Source organism: Narcine bancroftii, chromosome 9 (genome assembly GCF_036971445.1).
Source record: "Narcine bancroftii isolate sNarBan1 chromosome 9, sNarBan1.hap1, whole genome shotgun sequence".
In the NCBI taxonomy this organism is placed as follows: Eukaryota; Metazoa; Chordata; class Chondrichthyes; order Torpediniformes; family Narcinidae; genus Narcine; species Narcine bancroftii.
In genome coordinates, this window is record NC_091477.1 from 829,068 (window position 1) to 846,428 (window position 17,361).

A 17,361-nucleotide genomic window follows, 5' to 3' on the forward strand; every position below is an offset into this window, starting at 1 on the left:
TGCTCTGTTGCTGCAGCCACTCCACATCACGTGTCCACCTACCCCAGCAAGTAGAAGGGTCAGGCCTCTCCATCCAATCTCACTTAGCAACAGGAACAGTCAATGCACAATTTGTCATGAGCAATTGCTTCAAAGCAGGAGGTAAAGTTACAATTTCAGATGTCAGCCAGGCACCTATCAAACATCGTCTGCCTGTGAAAGGCAGACATCTCTCTTGGATGTGACATTCCCTGGATGGAATATCCTGCCAACAATTATTGCAAGAAAAACTTGCATTAATAGATTGTTACTGAAATAGGCCCTTCAGTCAATCTCATCCATGCCAATCACAATGTCTGCCTACACGTGACCCATTTGGCCCCTATCCCTCCGAACCTTTCCCATCCTTGGACCTACCTAGATGTGTTTTAAACTTTGTAATTTGTCCTCATATCAAGCACTTCTTCTGGAAGCTCTCTCCACATGTTCACCACTCTGAAAATGTTGCCCATTGAGTCAATTTTAAATCTTTCCCTTCTCACCTTCAATGTATGTTCTATAGTTTTAGACTCCCCTTTTCTGGGGTCAAGACAATGACCATTTACTTTATCCATGCCCCTCATGATCTTATAAACCTCACCCCTCAGTCTCCTTCCCTCTGGGAAAAAGTCCCAGCCTAGAGTCTCTCCTTGTAACTCAAGACTTCCTATCCAGGCAACATTCCTATTAATTTTTCCCACAGCCGCTCTATCTTTCCTACAGCATGCCATCCAGAACTACCATATTCCAAGTGCAACCTAACCAATTATTTATACAACCGTAACACGACATCCTTGTTCCTGCACCAATTACAGCTCCTAGAACGCTTCCACCAGTGTTGTCTCCGCTCTATCCTCAACATTCATTGGAGCGACTTCATCACCAACATCGAAGTACTCGAGATGGCAGAGGCCGACAGCATCGAATCCATGCTGCTGAAGATCCAACTGGTCATCCAATCTCACTTAGCAACAGGACACCAAAGAAGAGGTACAAGGTCTGCCTAAAGAAATCTCTTGGTGCCTGCCACATTGACCACCGCCAGTGGGCTGATATTGCCTCAAACCATGCATCTTGGCGCCTCACCGTTCGGCGGGCAGCAACCTCCTTTGAAGAAGACCACAGAGCCCACTTCACTGACAAAAGACAAAGGAGGAAAACCCAACACCCAACCCCAACCAACCAATTTTCCCTTGCAACCACTGCAACCGTGTCTGCCTGTCCCGCATCGGACTTGTCAGCCACAAACGAGCCTGCAGCTGACGTGGACATTACCCCTCCATTAATCTTCGTCCGCGAAGCCAAGCCAAAGAAGAACACGACATCCTTATTCCTGCACCAATTACCTCAGCCACATCATGCAATACCTTACGCCTTTACCATCCTGTCTACCCATGTTTCCATTTTTAGGAAACTATGTACCTGTACCCCAAGGACTCTGTTCCACAAGACTTCCCAGCGCCCTGCTGTTCCCTGCATGTCCTGCCCTGATTTAACTTCCCAAAAGCATCACTTTGCACTTGTCAGTGTTATATTCCATCAAACTTTTCCATTTGATCTAGAACCTTTGACTGTTGCTGCCCTATACACCACCAGTTTTAGTATAATCTGCAAACACTAATCATGCAATTAATATTCTCTTCCCTCTGTCTTCTACTGTCAAGCCAATTTTATGTCTAATTTGCTTGCCTTGGATCGCAAATATTCTAACATACTGGACAAATCTACCATGCAGGATCTTGTGAAAAGGCTTCTGAAAATCTACCCATTTCTCAATCACCTTGCTTAACTCCTCCAAAAACTCAAATCTGATCTCCCACCCACAGTCATGCTGACAATAACATAACAATTACAGCACGGAAACATTAGGCCCTTCTAGTCCGCACTGAACCAAACACCCCTTTCTAGTCCCACCTCCCTGCACAATGCCCATAACCCTCCATCTTCTTCTCATCCATATACCTGTCCAACCTTTTCTTAAATAATACAATTGACTCCGCCGCCACTATTTCTCCCGGAAGCTCATTCCACACGGCTACCACTCTCTGAGTCAAGAAGTTCCCCCTCATGTTACCTCTAAACCTCTGCCCCTTAATTCTTAACTCATGTCCTCTTGTTTTAATCTTTCCTCCTCTTAACGGAAATAGTCTATCCACATCCACTCTGTTTATCCCTTTCATAATCTTAAATACTTCTATCAAATCCCCTCTCAACCTTCTATGCTCCAAAGAATAAAGACCTAATCTGTCCAATCTCTCCCTATACTCTAGATGCTTAAACCCAGGTAACATTCTGGTAAACCTTCTCTGCACTCTCTCCACTCTGTTTATATCCTTCCGAAAATTAGGCGACCAGAACTGCACACAGAACTCCAAATTAGGCCGCACCAACGTCTTATACAATCTCAACATCACCTCCCAACTCCTATATTCCATGCAATGATTGATAAAGGCCAGCATACTAAAAGCCTTCTTCACCACCCTATTCACGTGAGTTTCTACCTTCAGGGAACGATGTACCGTCACTCCTAAATCTTTCTGCTCTTCTGTATTCCTCAATGCTCTCCCATTTACCACGTATGTCCTATTCTGATTCTTCTTACCAAAATGAAGCACCTCACACTTATCAGCATTAAATTCCATCTGCCATTTTTCAGCCCACTTTTCTAAGCAGCCCAAATCCCTCTGCAATCCTTGAAAACCTTCTTCATTATCCACTATTCCACCTATCTTAGTATCGTCTGCATATTTACTAATCCAATTCACCACCCCATCATCTAGATCATTAATGTATATAACGAACAACAATGGGCCCAATACAGATCCTTGAGGCACACCACTGGTCACCGGCCTCCAACCTGACAGACAATTATCCACTACCACTCTCTAGCCTCTCCCTTTCAGCCAATGTTCAATCCATTTGACTATCTTAAAATTTATACCTAAAGACTGCACCTTCCTAACTAACCTTCCATGTGGTACCTTATCGAAGGCCATATAGACAACATCCACTGCGCTACCCTCATCCACATTCCTAGTCACCTCTTCAAAAAATTCAATCAGATTGGTCAAACATGACCTTCCTCCCACAAATCCATGTTGAGTGCTCCTGATCAGACCCTGTCTATCCAGATGTTTATAAGTACTATCTCTAAGAATTTTCTCCATTAATTTACCTACCACAGACGTCAAACTTACAGGCCGATAGTTGCCAGCCTTCCTCCTTGAACCCTTTTTAAATAACGGAACCACATGCGCAATGCGCCAATCCTCCGGCACTATCTCCATATCTAATGACATTTGGAAAATTACCGCCAGAGCCTCTGCTATTTCCTCCTTCACTTCTCTCAATGTCCTGGGGAAGATCCCGTCTGGTCCCGGAGACTTATCCACCTTTATATTCTTCAAAAGCCTTAAAACTACACCTTTTGTAATCTCTATATTCCCCATATTTAACCAATTTGCTTTTTTTATCTCACATCTCCCAATATCCTTCTCCTTAGTGAATACCGAAGAAAAGAAACTGTTCAATATCTCCCCCATTTCTCTAGGCTCCACACACAGTTTTCCGCTCTGATTTTCTAAGGGACCAATTTTGTCTCTAGCTTTCCTCTTACCATTAACATATTTGTAGAACTCTTTTGGATTAGTTTTCACCCTGCTTGCCATAGTTTTCTCGTACCTTCTTTTAGCTTTCCTAATTCCTCTCTTAAGATTCCTCTTACATTCAATGTATCTTTCAAACATCTCCTTAACTCCATGCTTCTTATATCTAATGTACGCCTCCCTTTTTCTTCGAACCAAGTTTCCAATATTCCTTGAAAACCACGGCTCTCTCAAACCTTTTGCCCCTCCTTTTAACCTAACAGGAACATAAAGCTTTTGCACTCTCAAAATCTGATCTTTAAAAGACTTCCATCTCTCTACTACATCCTGCCCAAAAAACAAATTGTCCCAATGCACACCCTGCAAGTCCTTTCGCATCTCCTCAAATCTAGCTTTTCCCCAATCAAAAACCTCAATCCTTGGCCCTGATTTCTCTCTTTCCATAATGACATTGAAGCTGATGGCATTATGATCACTGGACCCCCTCACCAGAGCTTGCCTTTCCAAATGCAAACAAGTCCAACCCTCAGAGTTCATTGCAGTAACTTTCCAATCAGAGGTTTGGTTCATTGACCTCCAGTTTCCCAGTTTGTTCTTCTTAAATAATGGCACAAGGCTTCCAGTTCCTCCTTGTGGCTAACAAACATACCAACATCTCTACAAGGCCCCCAGAAATTTCTACCCTTGCTTCCTACAATGTTCCAGAATGCATCTGGTCAGGGATTTATCCATCCTTATGGATTTCAACCTCCAAAACAACCTTCATCATGTCAAGACATCACTGGTCTCTTCCATGTATTGCTAGGCTTCTGCATCCTTCTCCAAAGTAAAACAGAAGAGAAATATTAATTTCAGACCTAATCTATCATAAATGATTTGACACTTGAAGACCACACAGATCCTGAAAAGTATTAACTCACTACCTAGTTCCTATCTTGCTCTTAATATGTACAAATCTTTTTAAATTCTCCTGATCGCCCAAGAGGACCCTTTTTTTTTTACATAGTGCCCTTTCCCTGGACTCCAGTAGAAGTGTCATCAATCAAACATTGGCACCATTATGTAGAAAGCTACCAAGTAGAGTGACTCTCTGTGTGAGGTGCTAGAGCTTCCTGGCTGGCAAGGCAAGCAACCTAATACACTGTGCTTTCAGAACAGACAAAGAAGAGAACGTGGTTACGTGGGGGAGGAGATTGTCCCAGGAAGGGGTGACACGGAGAGGGATTGTCTGTCAGGAAGCGGGGATCTGAGAAACCAGGCAATACGTTCCATGTTTCAGTACCTGATGAGGACACTCAGGGCTCCAAGTGGAGTGACAACTGTTGCAGGAGCAAAGGCGTACGCAGCAAAGTTCATCACCTCTCCAACACCCACTGAAAGAGACAGCAGATTGGAGCAGAATTTATTATCTGGAGCTTGCAGTTTTTAAAGAGGAGTCAGAGGTGCGGAGGACACTGATACATCCAGTATTCGTTTCTCACCCTCATTTCCCATGAGGTGGTGAACCACCTTCCTCAGGCATTTCCCGGACATCTCACATGACATTAGAACTGCACTCATCCAAACAGGTGAAGAGTCCAGTCCTGTGTCCTGTCAAGACCGTAGAAAAGCTTCTTAGAGTCAGGAGGTCAGTCAATCATGGCAGAGCACCCAGCCGCTGGTACTGTCACATGTTCATGACCCTAAAACACTCATCACCTATACTAAAACATCCATATCTTTGGCACACTTAATAAAAATTAAATTGCTTTATAAGCAAAAATATCCTTCACATATAATATTTGGAGGTTGAGAGATGGGTACAATTATATCACCCATCAGTTTAAATTTTGGTGAAAATTGCCAAGTTTCAGCTGTTGAGTGACCTTCTCCTGTCCGTGTGTAAAGTCTGATTTGGTTTCTTTTCATTAATGATCCATGTGGCCTGGCCCACCCTGTCCTGATCAATGGTGTCCTGCTGCCAGTGACCAAGAGGCATTCCAAGCGAATCCTACCACCCATCTCTCCAGTGTGATTAAACTCGCACCATTCTGTGAAAAGTGATGGAATGCAAAGTATGTAGATTAGAGCTTGAGAGTAGATCGTACGAGCTAGTGGGCGCCTTCTTATCAGAAGCCTCAAGGATGCAGAAATCTGGTTCGGACTGGCACGGTGACCAAAGGTACCCATGGCCACTACTGCGCTTGCTTAATAAAGATATGAATATTAACTTAGACGCCCCTAAGGAGGGGATGGACTAATTAGCATAACATGCGATGTATGATGAGGGAGGGACTTTGTGGTTTCTGCAGTATGGAAGGGAAAAGGAGAAGGTTGTAATGTATTGAGATTCTGATTGGAAGAGAGTAAATGAAGGTGGAATGATGTTGAGAGCGGGACTGTACAAAGGAGTGATGATTCTGAACCTCAAGTGTGTCTCCAGACCAGGGACACCAGACTCTGCAGACTCGAAATAAAGCTGAACCTGTTCTCCAAGACTTTGTCTTCAGAGTAGTGATCGTAAACACTTTATATTTCATACCAGGGATCATTTAGATTGAGGAGATTGTGGAATAAATCAGTGAGAGATCCAAAAAAGTGAAAATCTCACATGGCTTCCAGAGTTACCCCAGGATTCCTGGAGTTGACCCAGGGACCTGTCTGTAAAAGTGCCTGCTTTTGAGCCTTGTCCAATTGACCATGGCATTGTGCACATATTGGGTAGTGAAGGGCATTGATCTACAACCAAGGTGTACTGAGATAAAACACAGGTAACAAGCATCAGTACTCAAGGCCATTGAGCCCTTAATGCTTGCTCTACATTCAATAGGATCACAACTGATTCGGTTTCAAAACTCTATTCTCACCTCCCCCCAGACCTCTGGACTATCCATTCTCAACCTTCTATGGCTATAGCCCCCTTAGGACTCTGCTCAAAGTTTATGGGCCTCCTTCTCTGTGAAGCAGTTAAGTTTTGGTTTCTTCCATTTTTCTCTCCTACTTACTACTTTTGCTGATGACGACCCCCCCCCACCCAACTCCCCACCACCCCGGCCTTTAAAATATGCTGTGGCCCCTGTTGAGATTAGCTGCTCTGGATGCATTTGGTGCATGGAAATCTGTCTCCTAAAAACTTCATCCAAGCCTGACACAACCAGTGAAACCAATCACAGACATACCAGAGAAAGCAGTGTTTCAGCTCATCGTGAAGAAAATGTTGAACATTTGTCTCCTTCACTCAGCTCCTGATGGACAGCCCATCGCCGTTATCTTCATCACCCACAGCTCTTATTGCTTTTGGTTCACAAAGTTAATTGAACTGCAATTTCTACCCACCTCAGAGAAGGTGACTTTCCTCATTTCATTCCTCAACATGTCCCCCACTCTCCAAGAAGCAAGACTAATTCCTCTCTATCCATTGTCCCTATTAATAATGTGAATTAATGATCCACATTCCAGGGAGGAATAGTTTGGAGACAGTGAGTTTCAAGAGTTTAGGGTCTTGAAGGGGTCCAACCTGAAACATCCTCCTGATGCTTTCAACAGCAGAGGTCGTCCTGCCGATTGTGTGTTGCTCCAAAAAAATAGTTTGTGAGACAGTCCCTCAGCCGCTTAGAACAGAGATGCCGAGGAAGTTCTTCAGCCAGAGGGTGGCAAATCTGTGGAATTTGTTGCCACAGGCTGTTTGTTGTGCAGGCCAGATCTATTGGGTGTATTTAAGGTAGAGATTGATTGGTCCTTGATTAGCCAGGACATCAAAAGTTACGGGGTGAAGGTTGGGCAGTGGAGCTGAGTGGGAAAATGGATTGCTCAGGATTAAGTGTTGGTGCAGACTCGAGGGGGTGAATGCCTATTTTCCTTTGTCTTCTAATCTGGAATCTAGATTAACCCTGTCAAAGGAACATCACTCTGAATTAAGTCACAAAATAAAGAATATCTGGTCAGCAAAAACAGCTTCAAGTAGAAATGTTGAATTGAATGTGGCCAGGGAAGAGAGAGATAATCAAATTATTTCAGTCAAACTAAGAGAAAATCCAAAACATACAAGTTGTTTTGGGGTTAGATCAGGGCAGACAATTATCTTACATCATTGCAAAAAGTGCTGAGCAAGTCCTTTTCCTCCACATTAACAAGGGAAGAGAGCACATGTTTGAGGTCAGAGAATGGGAACTTGAGTGTTAAAGTGGCAAGTTGTGGCAGTCTGGCTTCTGCAGGAGATCCAGGTGACTGGTCTCATTGTAGGCATCAGACAATCAGTAGACGTTTTTATGCTGCAACACCTGGATAGCTCTCCAGGGATCCTGATGTGACGTATCATGCAAACTATCAGTTGTCAGTCTTCCCTGTCCCCCCCATCAGCTGTCAGTTGTCTCCCCCCCCCACCGTCAATCACGCTTCTCCCCCACCCTCGTAGCTGTTGACCCCTCTGCCACCCCCCACTCACATGGCAGCAATCCCTCTCTCCCCCAATCTCAGCAGACACTTCAGCTGGGGTTTCCCTCTGATGCCAGCATGCAAGTGCTGACGTCACAGGAGTAACTGGTTGGCCATTTTCGTTTTCAAGCCGCCGATGGATGAGACCTAGATAAGTTTAACTGGGTTCCCTGACTACCTCCAAGGTTGGGCAGGGACCTGGTTGATTTTGGAGCCTGCTGACTGGGTCGGATCCTTTCAAGCTGCTTTGTGAATGGGGCAATAACCAGGCAAATTACCCAGTTCACCCCATTTTACAAGGCAGCTTGAAAGCACCTAGTGTCATCCAGCACAGGAGAAGCTCACCAATGCCCCTGCTCCAGGCCCTGCTGGAGTTATTGCTTTGAGCACTGAAGTTCCTCTTTATCATCCACCAGAGCACACTGCATAATAACACAAATTACTTCTCTGTTCACCAGCCTGAAACTGTGTTTCTTCCTTCTCTCCCCTATTCATTGAAAGTGTTTGAATATTATGAACACCTCACAAGCACAGACAGGTTTTATTGAAGTCATACTGTCCTGACCCAAGGTGTTTTACAGCTGATGAAGTAATTGTTTTGAATTATTTCTGTTTATTTCCTGGGACTTGTTGTTCTCTAACAGAACATAGCCATCTCTTATTTCAGAAAAATACAGGTGACCATTCCAGATTGATTACTTACTGGTTAGCAGGCCAGCCCACCACATCCAATCCTTCAGGTAACCATGGCCACCTTCTCCTGCAACACACACCAAGACAAGCAAGTCAGACCATTGCTTTAACCAAGTGCTGCTGCTGTAGCTGAGAGAGGAATATTCAGAGAGACATCAGGGGCTATTAGGATTTGGGACGGGGTCTTTGAGTTGGCAATGAGGTACGACATGGGCTATTCAAGTTATGGGAGTGAGGTGCAGGGTCAGGAGGTGTTGGAGTTGGGGAGTGTGGTGGGTCAGGGGTGTTCGAGTTGGCAAGGGTGTGGGACAAGGGGTGTTTTGAGTTGGCGAGGGTGGTGGGACAAGGGGTGTTCGAGTTGGCGAGAGAGGTGGGACAAGGGATGTTCGAGTTGGCGAGGGAGGTGGGACAAGGGATGTTCGAGTTGGCGAGGGAGGTGGGACAAGGGATGTTCGAGTTGGCGAGGGAGGTGGGACAAGGGGTGTTCGAGTTGGCGAGGGTGGTGGGACAAGGGGTGTTCGAGTTGGCGAGGGTGCTGCGACATGGGGTGTTCGAGTTGGCGAGGGTGCTGCGACATGGGGTGTTCGAGTTGGCAAGGGTGGTGCAACAAGGTGTGTTCGACTTGGCGAGGGTGGAGCGACAAGGGGTGTTCGAGTTGGCAAGGGTGATGGGACAAGAGGTGTTCGAGTTGGCAAGGGTGGTGGGACAAGGGGTATTCGAGTGAGGTGCATCAGAGGGTGTTGAAATGGGATGGGGATGTTGGAGTTGGGGAGTGAAGTGATACAGGTTGTGTGATGGGTCAGGGGAAGTTTTAGTTGGGAGCATAGTGGGTCGGGTGGTGACGGAATTGGTGAGGTTGGTGAGACAACTGGAACTTCATACCAATAACAATCCACCCAACAGTACAGTGAAGTTCAGCAAGCTTGCTCTGTGCAAATTGAGACACCTTTCCCCAAGTTACATCAGTCACAATAAATCAGAACCACCTCTTCACAGCCTGTGGGCTGAAAGATGCTGTCAGCATCCTGAGGGAGCACCCCACCATGGAAGGGGCCGTGCGGAGTGTGCTCCCCTCCATGGGAGGGACCGTGCGGAGTGTGCTCCCCTCCATGGGAGGGACCGTGCGGAGGGAGCTCCTTGCCATGGGAGGGGCCATGCGGAAGGAGCTCCTCACCGTGTGAGGGGCCATGCCAAGGGAGCTCCTTGCCATGGGAGGGGTTGTGCCGAGGGAGCTCCTTGCCGTGGGAGGGGTCGTGCTGAGGGAGCTCCTCACCGTGGGAGTGGTTGTGCCGAGGGAGCTCCTCGCCATGGGAGGGGATGTGCCATGCTGTCCTTCAACTGAAGGATGAAACCAAAAGTCTGCGTACCACTATTGGATGCAGCAGATCACCTGACAGTGGGTGGGATGGTATTGGTGGGCTACATCTCCCACATTACACATTCACATGGACCACCCTTTGTCTGCCTGTTGCATTAGCTCCAGGCCACATCAAGATTGTGGTGTCCTTTTCCCAGCCCCAGCCTAGGGCCCAGAGCTCACAGGAGCCAGGATAATTTCCAGCAGACCTCATGCCCACATCTGGGAGGTTGTGGAGGGGAGCTGGAGCTATCTTTACCTGCTCTGATTCTACCGACTTCAGCTAGATGCAGTAAGCCCTTCTTCTTCAGGATGACACTGATCCCAATGAGGAGGCTGGAGAAAGTGGCCAAGGCAAGGCCAATGTAGAAATCTGCTGATCTCCATGGGGAGTGCACAGCCAGGGTTGTATTCAGGTCATCTGCCTGCACCACTTGACACAGGTATCTACAAGGATCCGACAAGCAGGCTACAGTCACATTCAATCCTTGGGAGAAAGGAGAACTGGTTCAAGCTCAATTAGTTGTTTATCACCACCCCCCTCAGATCCTTTTTTTTTTATTTTTTATTTTTCACACCATAAATCACGTTAGCCATGATATACACTTTTTCTTTTTCACACATATACAGTGACTTTTTCTCCCCCTCAGATCCTATTGAAGCATGGTGTGAGTGATCTGTCAGCCCCAGGACCACACTCCACCCATCACCCCCTGTCACAAGTCCACTGTGCCTGAACTGGGACTGGTCCATCATTCTTGGGAGGAAGTTGAACCAAAGGGTTTGTTCAATTTCAGGACAATTAGGGAGAGATGGAGCCACATGTACAAGGCAACCCCTGTCTGATAGGCAGAGCGGATAAGGGCAAAGGAAAGACCCCATGAGAGGAATGGGAGGCTAAATCACAACAATTTTAATGCAAGGACAAAAGGAATGGTCAAAACTCTTCACTGGGACTGATTTATTTCTCCCACTGATGCTGCTTAACCTGCTGAGGTTCTCTAGCAGATTGTGTCTGGATCCACTGGAAATGCAGTCAGGCCTTGACAAGATCTCACTCCGGATGCTGGTCCAAGGCATTCACGCCTGTGGAATTTCAGGCACATTAGATCCAACACTGGTTTGGTGGTAGAGTGGGAAGGGTGACCAGTGGGGTTCCACAGATTGAAGCTGGACGTTGTGTTTACACCTTGGATAAGACTATAGGAAGGATGATGGTTGTTCTGCAGATGACTTGAAGATCAGTGCTGCTCTTCACAGAGAGGAAAACAGTCTCAAGTTCTTGGGGGATATTCATCAGATGGGCAGAGCAATATCAGAGGAGGTTTCATCCTGGTAAGTGTAAGCCCATGCATATTGGAAGGACTATTTGGGACAGATCACACAAGGTGAAGGGTACTTCCTAGGTATAGAGGGATGTCAAGTACTTCCAAACACCTCTGAAAGTGGCAGCACAGATTGTCCTGCACCGGGTTTAATGAGGTGTGGACAGATGGGACGAATGCACGTCCTTCCACACAGAATCTCTGGGCCAGTTCCTGCATGTATTCATTTAATGTCAGATGTTGAATCCACAAAGTAATAGCATTAAATGAGTTATCAAGAATGGGGATCACCTGTCACAGACTCCTACAGCACAGAAACAGAATTATCTTGTCCTTACCAACTATCAAAGAAACATTTATGCTCATCCATTTAATTGCAATTTGGACCACAGCCTTCTCAGTCTTGGAAATTCAGTACTGGTGGGTGAACCAGAACTGGACATGGTACACCGGCTGTGGGTGAGCCAGAACCGGACATAGTACACGGGCTGTGGACTAGCCAGAACCGGACATGGTATACTGGCTGTGGGGGAACCTGAACCGGACATGGTACAACGGCTGTGGGGGAGCCAGTGGTTTATAAACATTTAGCACAACCTCCCTGTTTATCTATTTTGGGAGCACTTATGATGTACACCATGAGTGGAATGTTCCCACAAAGTATTGAGGCCGGCACAATTAGTGGTTTTAAATGTAAAAAGTTTAAACAGAGGGTCAAGGTATTCAAGATCCTTGGTGATGAAGATAGATAACACAATTTGGAAGGCATATGGGGCATTGGCCTTCACTAATTGGGGCACTGGCCTTCACTAATTGGGGCATTAGTTGAGAGGGATGCTCCAACTTTATAAAACTTTGGTCAGACCTCAGCTGGAGTTTTGTGGCCATTCTGGTCACCAAGGTAGAGGGAGGAAGTGATAGTGTCAGAGGCAGAATTCATCAGGTAATTTCCTGGGATTGAGTGATTCAGTTACGTTGAGAGGTTGAGTCTTTATTCCTGGAGAGGAGCGACAAGACTCAGGTACTTCAAATGACAAGGAGTGTAGAGAGTCAAGAGGAGTGTCCAACAACATTCTCCCTTTAGCAGAGGCGTATAAAACACAAGGAGGAAATTGAAACATTCAGAAAAGGAGGGATAAAGAAAAGAAAGCGAGTATCTGTTATTGGATGGTGAATCAGGGCAGTGACAGCTGGGGCAGGGTGGAGAGTGACCCATTGGCAGCTGTCCTGTCTGATGGGGGATTCAATAGAAGAAGGAAACTAGGAGAATGTTGGGATGCCTAACAGATTAGGAAGCTCTCATAGAGAGACACATCAGGACTGGCCTGGTACCCAAAATAAAAACCTGCAGATGTTAGCAAACTGAAACAAAGAGAGTGCTGAAACCCCTCAGTCAGTGAGGCAGCAACTAGAGAGAGAGAAGAAAACAAGCTGGGGCAGAGGTCACTAAGTGCAGCTGGGGTTAAACACAGCAGCATTATCCCCAAACTCAGCATTGAACACTCACCCCCTGCACTACCCCATTGCCACACCACTCCCATTCCCTCATCCCACTCCAGCCAATGCTCTACCCCTCCCCTCATCACCCTCCAGCCAATGCTCTACCCCTCCCCTCATCACCCTCCAGCCAATGCTCTACCCCTCCCCTCATCACCCTCCAGCCAATGCTCTACCCCTCCCCTCATCCCCACTGTTGATCTGCATCGTTGTCAACTGCCTGTGACAGGGTCCATGGTCACAAAAATACCCTCATCAAGCATCTCAGAACCAAAGTGGGAATGAGTCACTCTCCATCCCCAGGTAGTGCCTGAGAGCATCCAGTCATGGGCTTCCACAACACAGGAACAGGCCCTTTGGCCCAACTGGTCCCTGCTGATTATTGGCCTGTATTTGGCTCATGTCCCTCCAACTCCTTCCTATCAGGTGCACCCATGCAAATCTTTTTCAATGTTTTAATTGGTTTTTATAAGAAATAGAAGGGAACTTTGAAAATACAGTATGGTATTAATATAAAACTTCACCCCCTACCAAGCTTCTTGTGGTTCCTGCATTCCTCCAGCTGCTCTTTTCACATACCCTGTGTGTGAAGAGGGTGCCCTTTAAATCTTTCCCATCTCACCTTAAACATGCTCCCTCATTCTCCCATCCCCTCTTATCTTTGCCCCTCCTGATCTGATAATCCTCCATTAGTCACCTCTCCGCCTCGTTCATTGCAGGGTAAACAGTCCAAGCCCATTCGCTAAGAGGTGACCAAGGCAGGGTGATTCTGTCCTGCTGTGAGCAAGGAGGGAACACACACACACACACACATACGGGAAGGACACAGCTGTGGGAGGTCCTCAGGGAAGAGGGAAAGGCTGCAGAAATGAAACTCTTCTCATCAGTCTCTCCCTATACCTCCTTACCCCGGCTCTCTCTCCCCCACCCCACCCCCCTCCTTTCTCCCCCACCCCACCCCCCTCCTTTCTCCCCCACCCCACCCCCCTCCTTTCTCCCCCACCCCACCCCCCTCCTTTCTCCCCCACCCCACCCCCCTCCTTTCTCCCCCACCCCACCCCCCTCCTTTCTCCCCACCCCACCCCCCTCCTTTCTCCCCCACCCCACCCCCCTCCTTTCTCCCCCACCCCACCCCCCTCCTTTCTCCCCCACCCCACCCCCCTCCTTTCTCCCCCACCCCACCCCCCTCCTTTCTCCCCCACCCCACCCCCCTCCTTTCTCCCCCACCCCACCCCCCTCCTTTCTCCCCCACCCCACCCCCCTCCTTTCTCCCCCACCCCACCCCCCTCCTTTCTCCCCCACCCCACCCCCCTCCTTTCTCCCCCACCCCACCCCCCTCCTTTCTCCCCACCCCACCCCCCTCCTTTCTCCCCCACCCCACCCCCTCCTTTCTCCCCCACCCCACCCCCCTCCTTTCTCCCCCACCCCACCCCCCTCCTTTCTCCCCCACCCCACCCCCCTCCTTTCTCCCCCACCCCACCCCCCTCCTTTCTCCCCCACCCCATATATAGTACCCCCTCCCATGATTGAACCCCAATCTCCCACAGGATTGAAGCAGCCCGTCTTTCTTTCAACACAAATGACAAAGTTTGGGAAATCACTGACAAAATGCCTTTGAACAGAGATTCCACTTGAGAAACAAGTCCCTCCGGCTTCGCACAAGGTGCTCCGGGGGGCTGCGGAGATGCCGGCTCCAGCTCTCCCCCATCCTCGCTACACGTCTCCACTGTCGCTGTCTCACCAACTGCTCCCGGGGTGTGTCCCGGCCCCCCCACCCCCTCCCCCGGGGTGTGTCCCGGCCCCCCCACCCCCTCCCCCGGGGTGTGTCCCGGCCCCCCCACCCCCTCCCCCGGGGTGTGTCCCGGCCCCCCCACCCCCTCCCCCGGGGTGTGTCCCGGCCCCCCCACCCCCTCCCCCGGGGTGTGTCCCGGCCCCCCCCACCCCCTCCCCCGGGGTGTGTCCCGGCCCCCCCACCCCCTCCCCCGGGGTGTGTCCCGGCCCCCCCACCCCCTCCCCCGGGGTGTGTCCCGGCCCCCCCACCCCCTCCCCCGGGGTGTGTCCCGGCCTCCCCACCCCCTCCCCCGGGGTGTGTCCCGGCCTCTCCCCCCTCCTCCCTCTCCTCCCCCCCCTCCACCCTCTCCTCCCCCCCTCCTCCCTCTCCTCCCCCCCTCCTCCCTCTCCTCCCCCTCGGTGTGTCCCGGCCCCCCTCCCCCGGGGTGTGTCCCGGCCTCCCCCCCTCCCCCGGGGTGTGTCCCGGCCTCCCCCCCTCCCCCGGGGTGTGTCCCGGCCTCCCCCCCTCCTCCCTCTCCTCCTCCCTCTCCTCACCCCCTCCTCCCTCTCCTCCCCCCCTCCTCCCTCTCCTCCCCCCCTCCTCCCTCTCCTCCCCCCCTCCTCCCTCTCCTCCCCCCCTCCTCCCTCTCCTCCCCCCCTCCTCCCTCTCCTCCCCCCCTCCTCCCTCTCCTCCCCCCCTCCTCCCTCTCCTCCCCCCCTCCTCCCTCTCCTCCCCCCCTCCTCCCTCCCTCCTCCTCCCTCCTCCCTCTCCTCCCCCCTCCCCTCCTCCCCCCTCCCCTCCTCCCCTCCCCCCCTCCTCCCTCTCCTCCTCCCTCCCCCTCGGTGTGTCCCGACCCCCACCCCCGGTGTGTTCCGACCCCCCTCCTCCCTCCCCCACGGTGTGTTCCGACTCCCCTCCTCCCTCCCCCACGGTGTGTCCCGACCCCCCTCCTCCCTCCCCCACGGTGTGTCCCGACCCCCCTCCTCCCTCCCCCACGGTGTGTCCCGACCCCCCTCCTCCCTCCCCCACGGTGTGTCCCGACCCCCCTCCTCCCTCCCCCACGGTGTGTCCCGACCCCCCTCCTCCCTCCCCCACGGTGTGTCCCGACCCCCCTCCTCCCTCCCCCACGGTGTGTCCCGGCCCCCCTCCTCCCTCCCCCACGGTGTGTCCCGACCCCCCTCCTCCCTCCCCCACGGTGTGTCCCGACCCCCCTCCTCCCTCCCCCACGGTGTGTCCCGGCCCCCTCCTCCCTCCCCCACGGTGTGTCCCGGCCCCCCTCCTCCCTCCCCCACGGTGTGTCCCGGCCCCCCTCCTCCCTCCCTGGTGTGTCCCGCCTATCAGTACTGTACTCACCGTCGGACACGTTGCCGCTGACCATGAGGCCGGGAAAGCCGCGGCGGGCGGCGAGGTGAGCTGGACACACGCGCCTTTGTGCCGAGCAGCGTCCGGCCCTGGCTGCTGTTTCACCTCCGCCCAGCCTGGGGAACCAGCACACTTCGCACAACTGGTTCTGCAACTCTCCGGTGCCCTGGCAGCGCCGAGCCAGCCCACCTGTGGCAGCGCAGAGGCGGGGCGAGAGCAGTTTCACATGGAACAGGACCGCACCCGCACCGACACCGAGAGCAAGGTTCACGGGATCCGGCTCGGGGTGAGGTGCAGGTGCAGCCGGCCTCTCCTCGCAAACTCCATCTCACGGAGCCACAACGTCAAACCCGTGAGAGGCCGTGATCACGACCCTCTCTCTCCTACCCAGCATTTCACACCTTGGACCCCGCAGGACGGGCAGCTCTCCCCCACCCCCTTGGGCTGTGAATGACCAACCCCACAAGGAGATGGAACAAACGCCCGGCCCCGTTCTGCACCAGGCGGCTGCAGATCAGGAGCGTGGGGAACAGCCCCTTCAGGTGGGTGAAGAGGGACTGCAGCTCCTCCATGGTCCCCGTCTCCTCCCGGCCGCACAGGTGACTGGGGCCGGGGTGTCGGTGAACCGACTCAGGAAGGCGTGACCCAGCACTGCTCGGTGCAGGACTCTCCACCCCAGGCCCCGATGTAAAGGGGGAGGATTCCTTGTCCAGGAACCTCCACCACACCGCCCGCCCCCCCCCCCCCCCCCCCATGCCGGGCGGTGAAACAGACCGCCACGGCGTGCAGGAGGAGCCCGTCCAGGAATGCACAACACGGCGCAAGACAGCTCACCTGTGCCAGGACGATTCCTGCAAAACCCGTCAAACTTTGGATCGGGGCTCAGCGCAGGAACCCTCCCTACACCCATCGCTGTGGGACGGGGAACACCCCCTCCGGCACACACCACTCCCTTGATCCGCATCAGCTCCCAGTAAAACGCGGTACAACTGGTTTTCACCACTGGGAGCTGTGTGCTCCCATTGGCAGTGACCCAAATAAAGGAAAGAGGTGGCCAGCACCTGCTCGAACATGCCCCTCTGCAGGGCCCCGAGAAGGAGGGCTGCCAGCTGAGTCCGGACACACCAGCGACTAACCGCCCTCCTCAATGGATCCCAGCAGAGACCCAGCCCCTCCTGTTTCCCTAGAACAAGTCCACCAACATCTCTGGGTTGTGACAACAGAAACCGTGGGTGGGACCCGGATGACCAGCGGGTACCACAGCATTGAGGCCACAAGCTGGTTGATGACCAGCACCCTGCCCGGGTACGAAATGACACG

General features: G+C 51.2%; 1 protein-coding gene across 3 annotated transcripts in view; it reads right to left on the reverse strand.

The window, feature by feature from the left end:
- The window catches only part of LOC138743103 (magnesium transporter NIPA2-like), a 20,485-nt gene extending 3,504 nt beyond the window's left edge, over window positions 1–16,981 (reverse strand). The window contains exons 1-5 of one of the 3 annotated variants that reach the window (XM_069897940.1): window positions 16,876–16,981; window positions 16,033–16,157; window positions 10,346–10,573; window positions 8,740–8,796; window positions 4,906–4,996 (exon numbers count right to left, since the gene is read on the reverse strand). In XM_069897940.1, the coding sequence (XP_069754041.1) occupies window positions 4,906–4,996; window positions 8,740–8,796; window positions 10,346–10,573; window positions 16,033–16,057 (401 nt within the window). In that variant the 5' untranslated portion in view covers window positions 16,058–16,157; window positions 16,876–16,981. Of the gene's footprint in view, window positions 1–4,905; window positions 4,997–8,739; window positions 8,797–10,345; window positions 10,574–16,032; window positions 16,231–16,875 lie in introns of all 3 variants that reach the window. The other 2 variants (XM_069897938.1, XM_069897939.1) reach the window with 2 other exon arrangements.
- Window positions 16,982–17,361: the final 380 nt, after the last annotated feature.